General features: G+C 40.1%; 1 protein-coding gene across 3 annotated transcripts; it reads right to left on the reverse strand.

The window, feature by feature from the left end:
• Positions 1-3,369: 3,369 nt before the first annotated feature.
• On the reverse strand, positions 3,370-15,909 carry LOC103696719 (auxin response factor 17-like). 3 transcript variants are annotated; one of them, XM_039118901.1, is made up of 15 exons: positions 14,995-15,909; positions 14,495-14,905; positions 12,850-12,962; positions 12,319-12,417; positions 12,178-12,234; positions 11,935-12,090; positions 11,728-11,812; positions 7,378-7,468; positions 7,115-7,279; positions 6,916-7,038; positions 6,643-6,718; positions 6,311-6,458; positions 4,943-6,156; positions 4,212-4,402; positions 3,370-3,874 (listed from the first exon to the last, which is right to left on the reverse strand). In XM_039118901.1, exons 2-15 carry the CDS (start codon positions 14,544-14,546, stop codon positions 3,676-3,678), a joined length of 2,769 nt encoding a protein of 922 aa, XP_038974829.1. In that variant the 5' UTR covers positions 14,547-14,905; positions 14,995-15,909; the 3' UTR covers positions 3,370-3,675. The 3 variants fall into 3 exon arrangements, with proteins under 3 accessions (XP_038974829.1, XP_038974830.1, XP_038974828.1); XM_039118902.1 differs by having other exon boundaries at positions 4,943-5,761; positions 5,939-6,156; positions 14,495-15,909; XM_039118900.1 differs by having other exon boundaries at positions 14,495-15,909.
• Positions 15,910-16,314: the final 405 nt, after the last annotated feature.

Raw genomic sequence — 16,314 nt, forward strand, 5'->3', positions numbered from 1 at the left:
AATGAAAAATTCCTCTTCTTCCTCTTGTTCTTATTCACTTCTCCTCATAATTTCAATTATTTTTCTATGTTTCTTTTGAGCTATCTGCAAGCATGAACATGCCCTTCTTTCTTCTCTGGAGGTGTACTGATGGGAAAAACGTGGTTCTATATTGGGTCATCGTATCTCTAGGAGATCTATGCCAGCGGACCCGTGCATGGGGGGCATAAACTTTTCTAAGATAGCGCGCCAACGTGCTTCGATCCAAAGGCCATTTTTTTCATTTCTTTATTTTCTTATTCTATTGTCAAGTAAATAATTTGCTAGTTTATTCTTCTTGTTTACTGTTTATAAATATTAGAAACATTGAATTATTGATTTATCAATTATATTTGTGCATCTAGGCTAACAATCCATAAAAGTTTATGTAATGGTAGCACTAGATTTTAAATTACAACATTTATTACACATTCTGCCACATATTGCATGCACAATTTTAGGTTGAGTTTTTACTCTTAATGAATCCGAGACCCATGAGACAAGGTACCTACTTGCTTGTACCCTTTTGAGGATTAACCTATATGTGTGTAGTCGTGAGGCCACAACTGTGGGAAGCAGGCTATTCCCTAATAACACACATGAAGGGATACATGCGCATGGTCGTAAGGTGCAAACCCGCTTCGAGCATTGTTCATGCTATATTATGTGTGCTGTTGATGAAATCTGAGCTATGGACCAAGGTTCAAGGCATAGTCCATCTTGGCTCCACAGAGATAATCAATTGTTACTAAGTGGAGGTTTAAACCGAAAGGTACCTACACCTATTACATAATATAAGATACTCAGCACTTTATTTTGATTTTTAAATTATTTAAATATTTAATTTATGTGGGGGATTGTTAAATTAAATTAAATATTTTAAATCTTTCCTCTAAATTCAAAATTAGAATTCAAATTCAAAATTTGAATTCAAATTCTGCGTCAACGGGCTTTCTGCTTCTTTTGGCCTGCATCTGCTTTGACTTCGTCAACGGCTAAGTGTCAAGCATCCGTGCATAAGTAGAGATGGGCATCGGGCCGTGCCGGGCCTGGCCCGGTCCAGGCCCACCGGGCCACAGACCAAACGGGTCGTGCCTGGCCCGGCCTGTTACTAAATGGGTCGTGCCTGGCACGACCCGCTTAACCTAAAGACTAAGCCCGGCACGGCCCTAGGCGTGTGGGGTGGCGGGCCATGCCGGGCCCATAATAGCTATTTTTTTGGCCCATAATGGTTATTTGTGGCTTTTTACCCATTTTGCCCCTCCCAACAGCCATAAAACGGCTAATTTGAGAGGTATTTTGGAGAAAAATACCCTTTATGGGCCGTTCTGGGCTGGCCCGCGGGCCGTGCCGTGCTTGGCCCACGAATCGTGCCAGCCTAGGCCCTTATGAGCCGTGCCGGGCTCGGCCTGTGGGCCAGAAATCCTTAACCCATCTCGTCCCCTTTTTATGAGCCGTGCCTAGCACGGCCCGTTACTGTAGCAAGCGGGCCGTGCCACCTGCGGGCCAGAAATCCTTAACCCATCTCGTCCCCTTTTTATGAGCCGTGCCTAGCACGGCCCGTTACTGTAGCAAGCGGGCCGTGCCCGGCACGGCCCACTTCGTGCCGGGCCGTGCCGGGCCGTGCAGGGCCATGGACGGCCCAGCCCAATGCCCACCTCTATGCATAAGCAAGGGAGCAAATATAGAAAGATCTCCAAAGGAAACAGGTCAAGACAAGTATCATACATCCATGCGTAAGAGCAAGCATGGAATAACCTCCAAAAAAGGAAGGAAGTATGGGCGGCCAAGATGCAACAGACCACAGGATTAAAAGAGCACAAGAAGACGTCATCAATCCGCGAGAGGAGAGTCTGCTTCTTTTAACACGTTTGAGTCTATATAAAGGGCTATAGGGATCATTTCAAGACAATGAAAAATTTCTTTTCTCACTCTTATTCTTATTCACTTCTTCTCATAATTTTAATTATTTTTCTAAGTTTCTTTTGAACTATCTACAAGTGTGAACGTGATTTTCTTTCTTCCCTGGATGCATACTGATAAAAAAGATGTAGTTATATAATGGGTCGTCGTATCTCTAGAAGATCTATGCCGGCGAATCCGTACGTGAGGAGCATAAACTTTTTTAAGACAGCACGTCAACATGCTTCGATTCACAGGCCATCTTCTTTTATTTTTTTATTTTTTTATTCTACTGTCAAGTAAATAATTTGCTAGTTTATTCTTCTTATTTACTGTTTATAAATATTAGAAAGATTTATCAATTATATTTATGCATCTAGGCTAACAATCTACAGCTTTTATTCCTTACTTTCCCCGTAAAAAGGTAATATCGTCAGTTATATTTGTAATCATGCTGCCTGGGCAGCTTGTCCTCTTTTCAAAGATCACAACCAAAGTAACCAAGATACGCCAGTGCTCAAAACCATATTCCATTTTCCACGTGAAAGTGATCTTATGACATAGGCACACCCCGCAGCCCATCCATGATCACTTCAGCTGTTCTCCCAAGTCCATGGCTTAAGCCCTCTGTTCAACTGGTTTTTGACGCATATAGACAGAAAGTCGAAGAAATTCCTTGGCTTCGCAGCCATTGCAGTGTCATACTCTTCATATGTGACACAGCTGCTGTCAAATGTGGCCGGCCGTGAAACTATGCAGTGCAACTTCCTAGGCTTCGAGCAAACAGTTTTTACTAATTGCTGCTGCTGCTGCTGCTGCTGCTGCTCCAACTACTGCCGTAGATGAAACTGAGGGACTTTGAGCACAGTGCAGTCAAAGAGAGAATACCAGATCTGAGGCCTTTGGCCCAGCGAAAGATACAAAAGCAGCATAGAATCACCAGAAATTGATGGAAGAGGAAAGGTGCCATTGAACTGAAGACGCGAGTTAGTGGAGGTCACATGCTCGTACTTTACATTGAGAAGGGCCCATGCGTCACTGCAGCCTATCAAACACATCCTCCAGATGGTGGGCTCCAGCAGCATAATAATATCACACTCACCGACTAAGGCAGAGAAGCTGAATTGAAATAAAGGGGCCGCTTACCTTTGGAAAAGGACACACACGGAAACGCAGGCATGGGAAAAGAATGGAGAGAAGGAATTTGCATCGCAGACCCTAAGAAGGCAGTGGTAATTTTCCATGCTTGAATGGGTGGAAATTCGGAAATGAAGACAGCGATCCGATCGCATGGAGGGAGTTGAGAATATCGGCGTGGTCCAGCTCTGGAGGTCATTTTCTGAAGCAGTTGCAGAGGCTGACGCCGTTCGGTTCTCTTCTGGTTGAAAGGGTTAGTTCTCTTTACAATCTAGCTGACACCTAGAGGAATAACATGTCACTGGAATGAGGTTAAAGTAAAAGGGAATGTCATCATTAAGATTTCTGGAGATCAAGAATCAGTGGTCTGTTCCCAATACCCTGGATCAGGACTAATTAATGAAACAGCCTACATTCACAGAATCAAGTCTTCAGATAAATAAGTTCTCTGCATGGATATCAAGGTTATGAGGGGAGATCATATGATACAGTTATTAGACATACATAGCTGACTTACTCGGTGCTTCAGTCCAGCTTCTAAAACAAGCAAGTGCAGCAAAATACAAGAAAGGAGTTGCCATGAGCTGACGCCTTGCAGACTTCGGCAGACCTAGGTTTTCAATAATCCAAAGACCCCACAGATGTGATACTACTGCTCAAATTTCTCGAGTCCTGCCGGCTCACATAGCCATCACAACTGTTGCTTGGGGGCCTTTTGATGGGGGCGGAGTTCAGAAGATTAACACCTTGTTTGCCCATCTGCTGCACTTCTTGGGGTGAAAGTATCTTTATGCAATATACAGTGTTCACAAACTCCCTGGAAGAACAACCAAATGAAATGTGCAGAGGATATAAACATGTCAGAAACAACAATCCTGAAGTACAATGTATCTCGCACTTCCTGACCTCAAAAAATCATCTAATCTAAATAATAATGACAACTACAGAAATTTATTTAGATATTTTAGTTTACTAATGTGGCAAAGGCAGCAGAATTCCTGGGAAAAGCAAAAGCAAACCAAAATACCAATCCATGTTCTAAGAAGATTTTCACTTTGAACAAACAACTATAATCATAAGCAACAAGCATCATTCAAACAAAGAACCTGAAGAAATCTTAACCAATAGAAAGGGCAAGAGCATAAAGCACTTACTGCCAGGGATCATCGCCAACAAGAAGAACATCATTCTCCCGGTCAACGAATACAAGCTGCCAGCCTGATCTCACAGGGTCTTCTAGCTGACCTTCTAGGCCAAACAGATGCCCAAGCTCACCACGCAGCTCATGGTAGCTGCTGAATCTGGTGATGTCCAGCGACCTTCCAAAGGACCCTGACTTGTAAACCTAAGATTCCAAACAAAAAGCTGATAATTGACAGCATACTCCATAAATTCAGTCGACAAGCACACATCAATCATGTTAAACAGACTAATCAGAAAACTTGACAACCCCAAATCAGCATTTTCCCAATATATATATATATATATATATATATATATATATATATATATATATATATATATATATATATATATATTCTTTTTTCCTGTGAGGTAATATGTACATGTAGGTATAATATATTGACTTTATGCAAGCATGCTATGTATGATATCAGCTTTCTTGAGGAGAACGGGAGGAACACATTGAAACTGTTTATCAAACTTTATTATCTCCATCATATGTAACATTGCAAGGCCAAGTCACATGTTAAATATTTTAAGTCTTTAACTTGATTAAAAAATGAAATAGTTTAAGAAAAAAGCAAGCCATTTGGGAAAAAAATGAATCTAACGTTCAACATCTGAAATGCTTTGCAGCAAATCAAAATCCAGAAAAGAGAATGGAAAAGTCAGCTATTGTCCATTTGAAAAGAAATTCACTCACCTTCACAAAGGTTCCACTCTGTGGGTTGTTCACTTGATCCACATTCTCAGGGGATTGCAAAAATCCTGATTCATCTAAGCAACTGGAGCTAGTCAATGCTTGATTCAATGGGAAGTCAGTTCCTGACGGACTCAAAAAATTGCAAGCAGCATATGCCACGGCTGCTGAATCACTTTCATTGGCACCAGTTCTGAGGCTTGGCATGCCATTCTGCACTAGAAGTGACGAGGAATCTATGTTAACCCCAAACAACAAATTGTTTTGGGGATCCGTGGTACCATCTTGATCCACCGAACATTCTCTTCCTGGAAAAGGTGGCAATGTTACAGATTGTGGGGAGGGATTAGGCTGTGTAGAACCTAACTGTTCCACATGGGCCACAACACATTGAGCTCCAGATGGGAGAACTGACTCAACTGCAATTCGTTTACATGACCAGGGACTAGAAGTGCCTAGAGGGGTGGTTCTTGGCAAACTAAGAAGGTGTGATGCGTCCTCTGGAGAAAACGGTCGCAAAATATTATGCAGGGGGGAGGTGCTAGTTGTTGAAACAGAGTTACCATTGGAATCTGGATAGTTCTGTGGCTGGGAAAACGAGGAAAATGTTTGCAATGTAGGAGATTGGGATTGAGAAGCAGAGGTAAACTGAGACAGGGCTGACACTATGTTAGGAATTTGTTGATGATCAGGCAAGTGGTTCTGTTGCATTTGTTGATGCTGATGTTGCTGTTGTATTTGCAAATGCTGTTGCTGTGGAATTTGTTGCTGCTGAATCTGTTGATGCTGGTGCTGCTCACCTAACGAGTTGCATTGCTGCAACTGATGCTGAAAGAAGTGAGACTGAGTCTGGCTTGGAACCTGGTTTTCTAGAATGGTGTGAAGGAAACTTCGTTGTGATTGAGGTTGCACTTGCTGTAGAATCTGGCTCGGTAATAGAGGGGTGGGTCTGCTAGTTAAGTTTTGCGGTTGTGGGAATGGCAGAATAGCTGGTAATACCTGTTTTGTAGGATCCGAAGTCCTCATTTCCTGAAGTGCAGCTGCAGCCATTGACTGGTACATGTCAGGCTGTCGACTGTGTCCCAAAGCATCAAGTCTTGGTTGCATCCAAGGTGTACTACCAATTCCCTGGAAATTCAAAGATTGGATCCCTGGATTTCCACCATCTCGAAGCCACATCAGTGGAGAATTCAGACCGGTATCATCATCTTTTCCACCTACATAAATTGTGACAAAGGTAAGATGGAAGAAGTACAATAATGAAAAACAATTAAGGGATTTTCTGCTCAAATAACTATATCAAGCAGTCGGAATAAAACATCCTGCTAATAGTCTTGGCTATCAAATACAAAATGCAATCAAAAGGAGTACCATGTAGAGAGGGTAATCCTGTAGGCCATGGACGCTTAAGCCTGAGTGGAAAAGGGGCTGGATACATTGGGAATGTTGTTAGAGGCTCGATCTCCCATAGTGACACCCTAGGCTGCCTCTCTCCAGCAGTTGATTCATCCCAGCCAACCTGAATCAGTAAACCCCAAGCTTATGATAATACTTCTGCAAAAAGCAAATGTATAACATATTCCAGGCAATCATCTTTGCAGCAGTAGCAAGACAACAATGTTATATAGAACTTAAATAGCTGCATTGTGAGAACAGAGCAGTCTATATTGAAAATCAAATACAACAGTTGTCAAAATATTTACCTTCACAGAACGCCAATGCGAGTTTGGCCAACGGACAGGGTCCAGATCATTTATGCCAGTAATTGTGCCCATGTATCTGGAAATAAACAAGGCAAAGCATTATGTGAGTTGAAACCATTAATAATGGGGAAAACCTAACTTGCTTGACAGTACAAATATCAATAACTAAAGGCAGCACAGAAGTTTTAAAGTGCCAATCTGTACCTGTTGGTGCACATGTATGTACATGCTCAAAAATTTAAACAAATAATGAAAATCATAACATGAACCTACCGGCGAACACTTGACTCTTCTGTCTCAAAAAGCATTCGGAAACGCATGCCCACAGAAACACGTGTGTGATACACTGCCTTAACATACTTAGCTAATGGTATAACAAATTCAGAAGGACTTGCCCTGAAATCAAATAATATGAACTATCATTGTTTAGCAAAAGTAAGAAGATGCCGACACGGCAAATGCACCACTCTACCTTGGGTTATAAAATATGGTAAAACGGCTATTAGTAGCAGCAGCATGAGCAGCTGCAGCAAGAAGACCTATGTGCATGCTATCACTTGACAAAACTGATGAAGGCATAACTGTTTGTGGTCGATTAGCATGACGAATGCCCAGAAGCAACTGATTGTTTTCATTCCTAACAAGACAATATACTCAAAAGTTTCAGCTCCACAACTTTATATAGATCACCCCCGACCCCCAAAGTCGCAATGATACAATGCTAAAAGATAATACCAGATAAAAAGGACTGAATCGCCAGCAACAAGTCTCTTGGCACTTACAAACACACTCCATCCTGTTGTAAGAAGATGTCTCTTTGGCTGACCTGCATCACGAATATGTACTTACGGTTACAAACTTACAATACTATATTTCACAAACTAGCAAGTAGCAAACATGCTAAATATTATATATATATATATATATAGACACACATACACACACACACACACGCACATACATATACATATATATATGCGTGTGCGCATATACGTATTACACTTTAACACTCGTGTTATGCCTAAATGAACTTAAGTCAAAAGCACAATATACACAAACTAAAACCACAGCTATGCACATACATAGTTCATATCATGTTGACAAGACACCGATGGCACCTTGGCATTTTCTTACTGATGCCAAAAAGAACCAAAACACTTCTAATGAATATGTAATGCAAAAACAGGTAACCACCTCATGATCAAATGCTGTTGACAAATCAAGTTTACCATGTATGGTTGGACACCTCATTCTTCATTTCAGTCATGACAAAGACCTCATCTTGGCCACACGGACAGACCAAGGAAGAATGCCCATCTTACTGCATGTCCCCTACCTTCTCATCGGTGTCTACCAGCCAGCCAGCAAGTAGTGTATGAGGCTTGCGGACTATGACACAAATGCTACACAAAGGAGCTGTGTCATGTGCCGCAGCTCCAACTGCGAGGCTGGCCAGCCTGCAAGTTTAGAGGCCTGCAGCTGGACTGCAGCAGAGCCCCCTTCCAGCTGTGCCCTCCTCCCTAGTAGCTGGCAGCTACTGGAAGAAGCCCCAAACTGACCAATCCAAGCCCGCCAGCCTTGATCTCTCCTCAGCCCCTCTCGTACTCGCCCACTTTTTTCATCCATTTCTCCCTCATCCTTCTCTCCATCCCCCCTTCACCACTCCCATCATCTTTCATCCTAACAAGGAAAATTGAGCGCCTGCAACTCAATTTGAACTGCCACTTGAGTTGCAGTGTAGCTCCATCTACAGGGCTCCAAACAGCCCCATAATAGGGCGCAAAAATGCATCATAGACAACCAATATCAATTTTACAATCTAACAATAAATGTGCAAACATATATATATATATATAGAGAGAGAGAGAGAGAGAGAGAGATGGTCTACCCTCCATCCGAAAGGATTGAGGTCTCAATCCAACTGATCCTAAATCAATGGAGGATCCCTGCCATTGATTATGACCTACATTCCAAAAATTACTTTGAAAGAAAAAAATCGTGTCTTTTGAAGGTCATTTACCCATGCATCAAGTGGTCCAAGAATATATTGTTTTGACGGCTCAATTTGATATTTGCATAAATTATAGTTTGGAACCATCCAAATCTATTGAATTCTGATACATATATGTTTTATCATGATCAATGATATGGATTTTCAATTTTCAAAGACCACTATCGATTTTGAGTTGGTCGAATTGAAACCTTAATTCTTTAGAAAGGAGAGTAGATGAGCTATATTATATATATATATATAGGACTATGCCCCTCTCAAGATAGGGTATTTCTTCCTCTTGATTCCAAAATCAACAATGGGGGATCCAAACTGAAGATCCATACCATTAATTATGAGTTATATTAAAAAATTTTACAAAACTAAAAATCACGTGTTTTGGCGGTCTCTAATCTATGCATCGGACGGAGGTAAAAAACAATGGTAAAAATGATATGAGACTACGTTTTGCTATGATCTAAGCATTAAAATCTATTGATTTTTAATATGTATAGATCATGATAAAGTGGAGTCTCAATTTACGTTGTCATAATTTCAGCATGCTAACAAAATGGAAACTGTCCACTTTTGTATCAACATGATGTACAAGTTAGAAATTACCAAAATCTGTGATTTTAGTTTCTGGGTATCTTTAGGATATAGATCATAATCAACGGTGTGGATCTTTGATTTGGATGCCTTATTATTGATTTTGGAATTGAGAGGAGCCTAATTCATCTCTCTTTCTAGATATAGATCATTAATCGCGGAGAGTTGATACCCTCCTCTCATGAGGAGCATAGTCTCTCTCTCTCTCTATATACACACACACACACACGCACACAATAAAAAAATATGCAATTATATATTACATATAAATGCATCATAAAAAATGTGCTGTCACAAAGTCAAAAAATTGTTTGACATAAGCTCAGTTGAACAGCCACAATATCATGATACTTAATAGGATATGGTAACCAGAAGCAATATTTGGTTTTACATTACTTGTTATATTATAAATTCTCCATTTCATGACTAAGTTATCATTTATAAAGCTGCCAGGTTATATTCTAGATTACCATCCTAAACGAATAAAGTGACTTTTTACAAGTATGACACAAGGCTCTTAATTTAATGCAGCTAACTGCAAACAAGTATTTGAGTAATGTTAGAGAAAGTCTCAACAGCATGGAGATCTAAGTTTCTCAGTGATCATGGTGGAGAATGAAAGGCTAAAACAGCATAGAAATTTATCAGGCAACTGCTGAATTCTAAATCAGTAGCTAAGGAAGAAAAGTTATACTCGATATCTAAAAACGACCAATACCTACTGCACTAGAAGCAAGCAATATTCCAATTCCTATGTTTGTTAATGGTAAATTGCAGATACAAACTAACACATTTAAACTAAAAAATTGGACTAGAGAAAAGGAAAAAAAAAACTTAACTAAAAAATGATTATTGTTTGCTTTCTTATACTGATGCAACGCACAGGAGATAGTTACCAATAATGTTTATGCAGAGAACAACCAAAAGTAACTCAGAAAACTTGTGCACTTATTGCAAGACCTAATAATGTTCATTAGTCAACAAAATTTCGATAGATGCACAAGTAAGATGCCGGAAAGAAAATAAACTATAATCATGCTTCTAGACTATATTTCCAAAACTCTTGATCATTAGTAGTGTTCTTCCCTCATTATCATGCTCAATTTTTGTTCTGCCAATCATTTAGCTTGTCAAATTCATCTAGGAAACAAACTGATTTTGGCATAGGCACATTTAATCATCATATATACAAGCATCCTTTTTATTTCCTTTTCTTTCTGTTTCTGATATTCTAATACAACTTATTTTTACCATTGTGCCATCAATACTTTCTTAGATTTACCTGGCATAAGGAATGCTAAAGTATATGCCTACATATCATTCCCAATCCAGTCTATGAGAATTAGGGCCATAATTTCAACAAACTTCATATCTTGAAGACAAGATAGTCAAAATCTGCTTAAAGCATTCTAAAATATTAATACCATGCATCATTATCTTATACACCAAGGTATGCCATACCAACCCGAACTGGACGGTACGGGTCATACTATATCGTACTGGTTCGGTACCGGTACCCAGTACGGATGGCATATCGACACTCGGTATACCAAAAAAATATATACCGTACCGACACTGTGCTAGTGTGGCACTGGTACGGGATACGGTACTAAGATGGCGAATCTTGCCATGCACACACATGCATATAAAAAACAATAATATATATGAACCTGACGAAGTTGCCTTGCAAATCATCTGTTTGCTGCAATGATTATAGAGAATGTGGAAAAGGCAGTGTACTATCTTAACATTAATCAGATGGTCTTATTCCATTTTACTAGGGATTGTCTAATGGATCAAATTCTTGTTAATCATTTAACAAGTCATGAAAACTTAAGGTAACCAGCCAGGAATCTGATATTTAACACCTTGGGGATTTTTTCTGAGCTCTTGGTAAAAGCAACTTCAAATGAGAGAAAGCTTGCCAATAACACATGCAATACTTGTTGGCCAAAAGGTATGCCTACCTCACTGGTTAACCAATTTTAGTTGACAAACTAGGAACATGTCTCTATATCTCCTGGAGTTGAAGAAAGAGTTTAGGTAAAGAACGAAATAAGACAAAGTACTTTTAGTGCTCAATAAATGTACCAACTGTCTTAAAGTGGGATGAGGCAACCAAGTGGATATCCTCCCATATGCATGATTCTGACAATTAATCACCATAAGTCATATAATTAGCAAACTATGAGTCATGTGGTTGCCAAAAGCCTACAGATGAACTAACTAGGCACATTTCAAGTAAGATATATCGCCGGTTAAACCGCGACGATCAGATGCTTTCATATGGTTGGCTGGCTTCGATAGAAATGAAAGGGTGTTAATCCGCACAGAATCGGATAGGCTGAGGGTTAGAAAGATAAGGGCTCCACTTCACGTTGATGTCTGCTATGCGCCTTTTGCATCCGATGACTCAGTTCACAGACCTAGTAATCTAAAGGAAGGAGGTGGATGGCTGCTGATAACAGTTGAAACCTCTCACATACCACGAAAGATATGACGGAATTTCCACTCATTTCCATGAAGGTCTCGTGCAATCAACTCTTGTGCAGGAGGCTGCTGCAAAAAATCCTGGAAGAGCAACATAGACATAGAAGAATAAGAAAGATAAGCAGATTTGTAATGGATAGTTTCCAGAAAAACAGCCATTCCATCAGTAACCATTCACCCCCACACAGACAAAACAAACTCACCAATGGTGGAAAGACTTTTTCAGCTGCTCGACGGGGAACAGAGAAACCACCATGTGTACTGGTGTCACTTGCAGTCAGCGTCTTACAGAAATAATTGGTTGGCTGTTTGCTGGGTGTACCCAATTCAGTAGGGAGATAAGGTTCTTTTTGCTCTTGCTGAATATAAGATCATGTCAAAAATTTATACAAAGCATCCATAATATAATCAAATAAGGTCAAAAGCACAAAGATACTGATGACTACCGGGCTCAAAGGTTGCAATGTCATTTGGGCATAAACTTCATCTGTCTCTACATCTGCCTGAAGTGTGCACAACAGGTGTTCATGTGTCAGGCAGCTGGCCATGAAATCATACATGCCCAAAAAAATGCATATTTAACTTACATGCATGGTAACATTATGCAGCTGACAGATCAACTGAGGAGGTAAGCTTGGATAGTTGGGAATATGGGAATCAATTTCCTTGTTTGTTGATGCAGCCACCTGCATAGGTACACTGAAGAATTATAATTCACAAAAAAATAATAAGGAAGCCAATAGGTTTCCTACGCCAGGAGGCCTGATCCTTATCAAGGAAGATTGCCCATAGTAAAGCTGAAACCAGAGAACCTTTTACACAGCCCATCAAGCATTTTAATAATAGAAGGGTTACAGATATTAAAACAAGACAATAAATAATTGATAGCACACATAATATGCCAAATTTATAAAACATGCAAGACATAAGAAAGTAGAAAGCCCATCAAAGTTAGCAAGCTAGCAAAAATGTACGACAAATTGTCCCATGCAATACAAATTGAAAAGTACTTGATATCCGCTCCAGTCATAAACACAACATCATCACTTTACAATAGTGCACATCTTTGTAATCCATGAGTGAAACAAACTGATCTATAATTTGAGTGAGAAACTGACCTGCTCACTATGGCCTTGTGGGAAATATACCACACGACTTCCAACAGCAGGTAATGCTACAAGTGGCCCAGCACATGCATGCCATAACTCTGAATTCAGATATCTCTTTTCTTCTGTAAATGATGGCACATAGATAAGCAAACTTCAAAAGGAGAAAGCAAAGAGAAAATGATCTTGTCTTGGATTTGATCAGCAAAAATTGGCAATTATAGAAAAAACTACTGGGTGCACAGTTGGGAAAAGATGCAATTATATAAAAATTGGCAAAAATTTCCATATATAGATTCATTTTGAAACCTTAACTAAACCTAATCCAAATATGTGTAAACAGAACCATAAAATATTGCAAGCTGTTTCAAGATTAAAAAAAAAAAAAAACATCATTCCTATCTTTATTTGATAACTGATTCATACACTGCAAAACCACAACAACTATAAAGCAAAGTCTATGTTTGCAGAAGATGTTGCTTTCCTCCATAGTGAATTGAAACTCACAGTTCTATTACATAAAGGAATGTTATAGATTTAAAATTTTAATCTCCTGATAATGGTTCTTTTAGTTCCACAGCTCCTCACAGAAAAACTGTTATCTTTCTGTCTGTGATCAGAACTGTCCAAAAATAGGTAAGACCTACATGAATATTAGAGTTTGAACCCGCCATCTCAGTATGGTTAACTAACTTTCCAACTATAAAAGCCTGGTATGCATAGCAGAGTTCGGAACATCCACAAGAACAGCTACAGGAGACACATACATTTTGGATACTTGGTAAATGCTCACTGGATAGTTCTTTTGTGCAACTCCTGGCCTGTATCCAATACAGCCAGATAATGGTGGTTTAAATGAAGCAAGAGAAACTTAAATGTTTATTGTTTAGCGTGACATATTGAAGCTGCAGAAAATTGCAATGATTTGGGTTCTAGAGGATCCAGAGCCTGTACACCATGAGCCCAGAGAAGATCAAACTGAAAACTAAATACAGGACATACAGATAAATTCAGGAGAAGGAAAACACCCAAAGAAAGTCATCTGCAGAAAATAAACAAAAATCTCATATTCCAAACTTCATCAAAAATTCAAATCAGGAAACCCTATTCAACAACTGAATAAATACTTTAACCTCAGCCTGCACACCTTTTATAACATCTATATGGGCTTGTCTTTATGGATACAGGACACATCAAGGCTTGACAACTTTCTAGGATTGGACATCAACCTCCTAAATGATGCCAATTTCCGGGCCAAGACAAATTTGGGCCTTGCTGTAAAGCTTAAAGACCAGCTCATGGGAGCAGAAAACCTATGTATCGCTTACATAGCTCCCATGCAACTTCTGAGCAACCAACTAAAATATCAAAGTACTTGTAGGAGTTTCGATGGGGAAGATGAATTCTGACAGAGGAAAGCGCATTCATCTGTGATGCACAGATTATCGGCAAAAAAACCAAACTGATGCAGAATCCAAAACCAGTGGAATGCAGAACCTTCTACTGTGTATTCTATAATAAAAAAGCAAAATACAATAATCGAGTTTAAATATAAAAATATGTATCCACAGCAACTAAAAAGAATGCATGGTACTATATAGTTCCATAAACACAACGTTTTGAGACAACTAAGAAAATAAGCTGCTTAGAAGCTCACCTTCCTGAGGCAGATTTGCAAGATCTGACGACGAGATCCTCATCTTTTGCATTAATGCAAAAGGAACCAAAAGCTGGAGACAGAAGTTGCTCCTTTTCTTCAGCACACAAGTGAAATATCCAAAGTGAAGCACTTCGTCAACAAAAATTATCACTTTTCAATTCCCTGCTTGAAATTGCTATTACAGCATTTTGTTTATGATTCTCTCCAGAGCACCGAACCCGCCGCTTCAATTCATCCAACTGAGAAGAAGAGGACCAACAAAAAAAATGGCCAGGAATATTCCGCTTGGTGAACGAACCCCTGCAGATACACACGCACACCTTCTTTTTTTTTTGTTCAAACACACGCACACCTTCAACCCAAGCCGGTTCCACTGCCAGAAATTCTCGTCTCCAGTCTCATCAGTTCCTGACATTCACCATGCAAAACCTAGAGTTAAATATTTCGACCTGAAACATGAAAAGATTATCTCCACCTTCTGACAAAAGATTTTCCACCTGAAACCTATGCCAGGATCCCAGATTTCGCAAGATGTCCTTGCTTTAAGCTTATTGACAACCTGGGTTTTCAAACGTCGGAAGAAATTCTCAGCAAAACTCCTGCTTTGGTAACCTCCACCGAGGTGTCAAACAACAGCAGTAAGGCTCCCTACCAGATATTAAAGACCTCAAGAAAAAGGCTAAAAACCAAACTTAAAGTACACCAACTACCTCAGCTGAGGCAACCAAGTATGAACTCTCCCCAAAGAAGAAACTTTCGATCAAAAACCCCCAAAACCCCACAAAATCTTAAGCTTCCACCGAGATTAAGCTTTCAAAACCTCAAGAGACCAGCTCGCACCACCATAGCACGAACGAAAGCCCCCACGTTTGAGAAGAAACCCCAACCGGAACCCGACAACCCCCCAGATCTCCCCTCAGGAGCTCTTCCAGCACTTCAAACCAGCTGCAAGAGCTCCCGAAGCACCAGAACAAGTTCCCCTTCCCAACCAAGCCACGATCTCAAACCCTATCCCCACAGATCTCCGAAAGAAGCTCCTCGAAATAGGAAAACGAGCTCGTTCCCCAAGAACTCGGAGCCGGAAGCCGAAAACCCCTAGGCCGAGCTCCGCGTACACAGAGGGTTCATCTTAAACTCTAACTAGCCCAGATCTCCACCACCTCCACAGCAAACCAGCTCGGGGTTCCGTGATTTCAGGCGGCGGCGATGGAGCATTTCGGGGAGGAGATTCGCATCACAAAAAGATTTCTCCTCGAGTTGGATCGAAGCCCAGAGATCGCTCGATCGACCAAAGGCTCAGAGAGAGAGAGAGAGAGAGAGAGAGAAGAGAATTGAGCTTGGGTGCCTGCGTAGAAACTGAAGCTGAAGCCACGAGCGGAGCTGTATTTCTTTACGAGTCGCGAGGGAGCGATCCGTCAGCAGAAACCGGCATTATCATTATCGCTCCCTTTTTTTTTTTCCTTTCTTGCCCTTTTTCTCTTCACGTCCTATGTACGTAAATAGCAAACCCCAAGCATGTTCATTATAAAATAATTATCTGGTTATTAACTGCTAAAAAAATAGCTATCAGTAACTTGGCGCTAGAAATGGTAGATAATAAAACTGACCATCATCTTCTTCCACTGACATAATCAAGCTATATCATGCGTAAAGCTAATGTAGATCTCAATCACTAGCTCCATGCTACTCAAGAAAATAAGCTAATGATAAACATTAGACAGCAATCAACCTATATAACAATAAAAATTTAAGAATCTAATTCCAAATTATGTAAATAACATCTGAAAAGTCCAAAATAGTCTAAGCAAAAAATATAA

The sequence above is a fragment of the Phoenix dactylifera genome, unplaced genomic scaffold (genome assembly GCF_009389715.1).
Source record: "Phoenix dactylifera cultivar Barhee BC4 unplaced genomic scaffold, palm_55x_up_171113_PBpolish2nd_filt_p 000439F, whole genome shotgun sequence".
Taxonomy (NCBI): Eukaryota; Viridiplantae; Streptophyta; class Magnoliopsida; order Arecales; family Arecaceae; genus Phoenix; species Phoenix dactylifera.

Excerpts from the sequence above, each read along its gene's own strand:
- LOC103696719 (XM_039118901.1), bottom strand. The coding sequence starts at position 14,546 with ATGCAAAAGATGAGGATCTCGTCGTCAGATCTTGCAAATCTGCCTCAG. Across the intron at positions 11,813-11,934 it reads AAAAAGTCTTTCCACCATTG|GATTTTTTGCAGCAGCCTCC; the intron begins GTGAGTTTGTTT and ends TTGCTCTTCCAG. Across the intron at positions 7,039-7,114 it reads ACCATATTTTATAACCCAAG|GGCAAGTCCTTCTGAATTTG; the intron begins GTAGAGTGGTGC and ends ATTTGATTTCAG.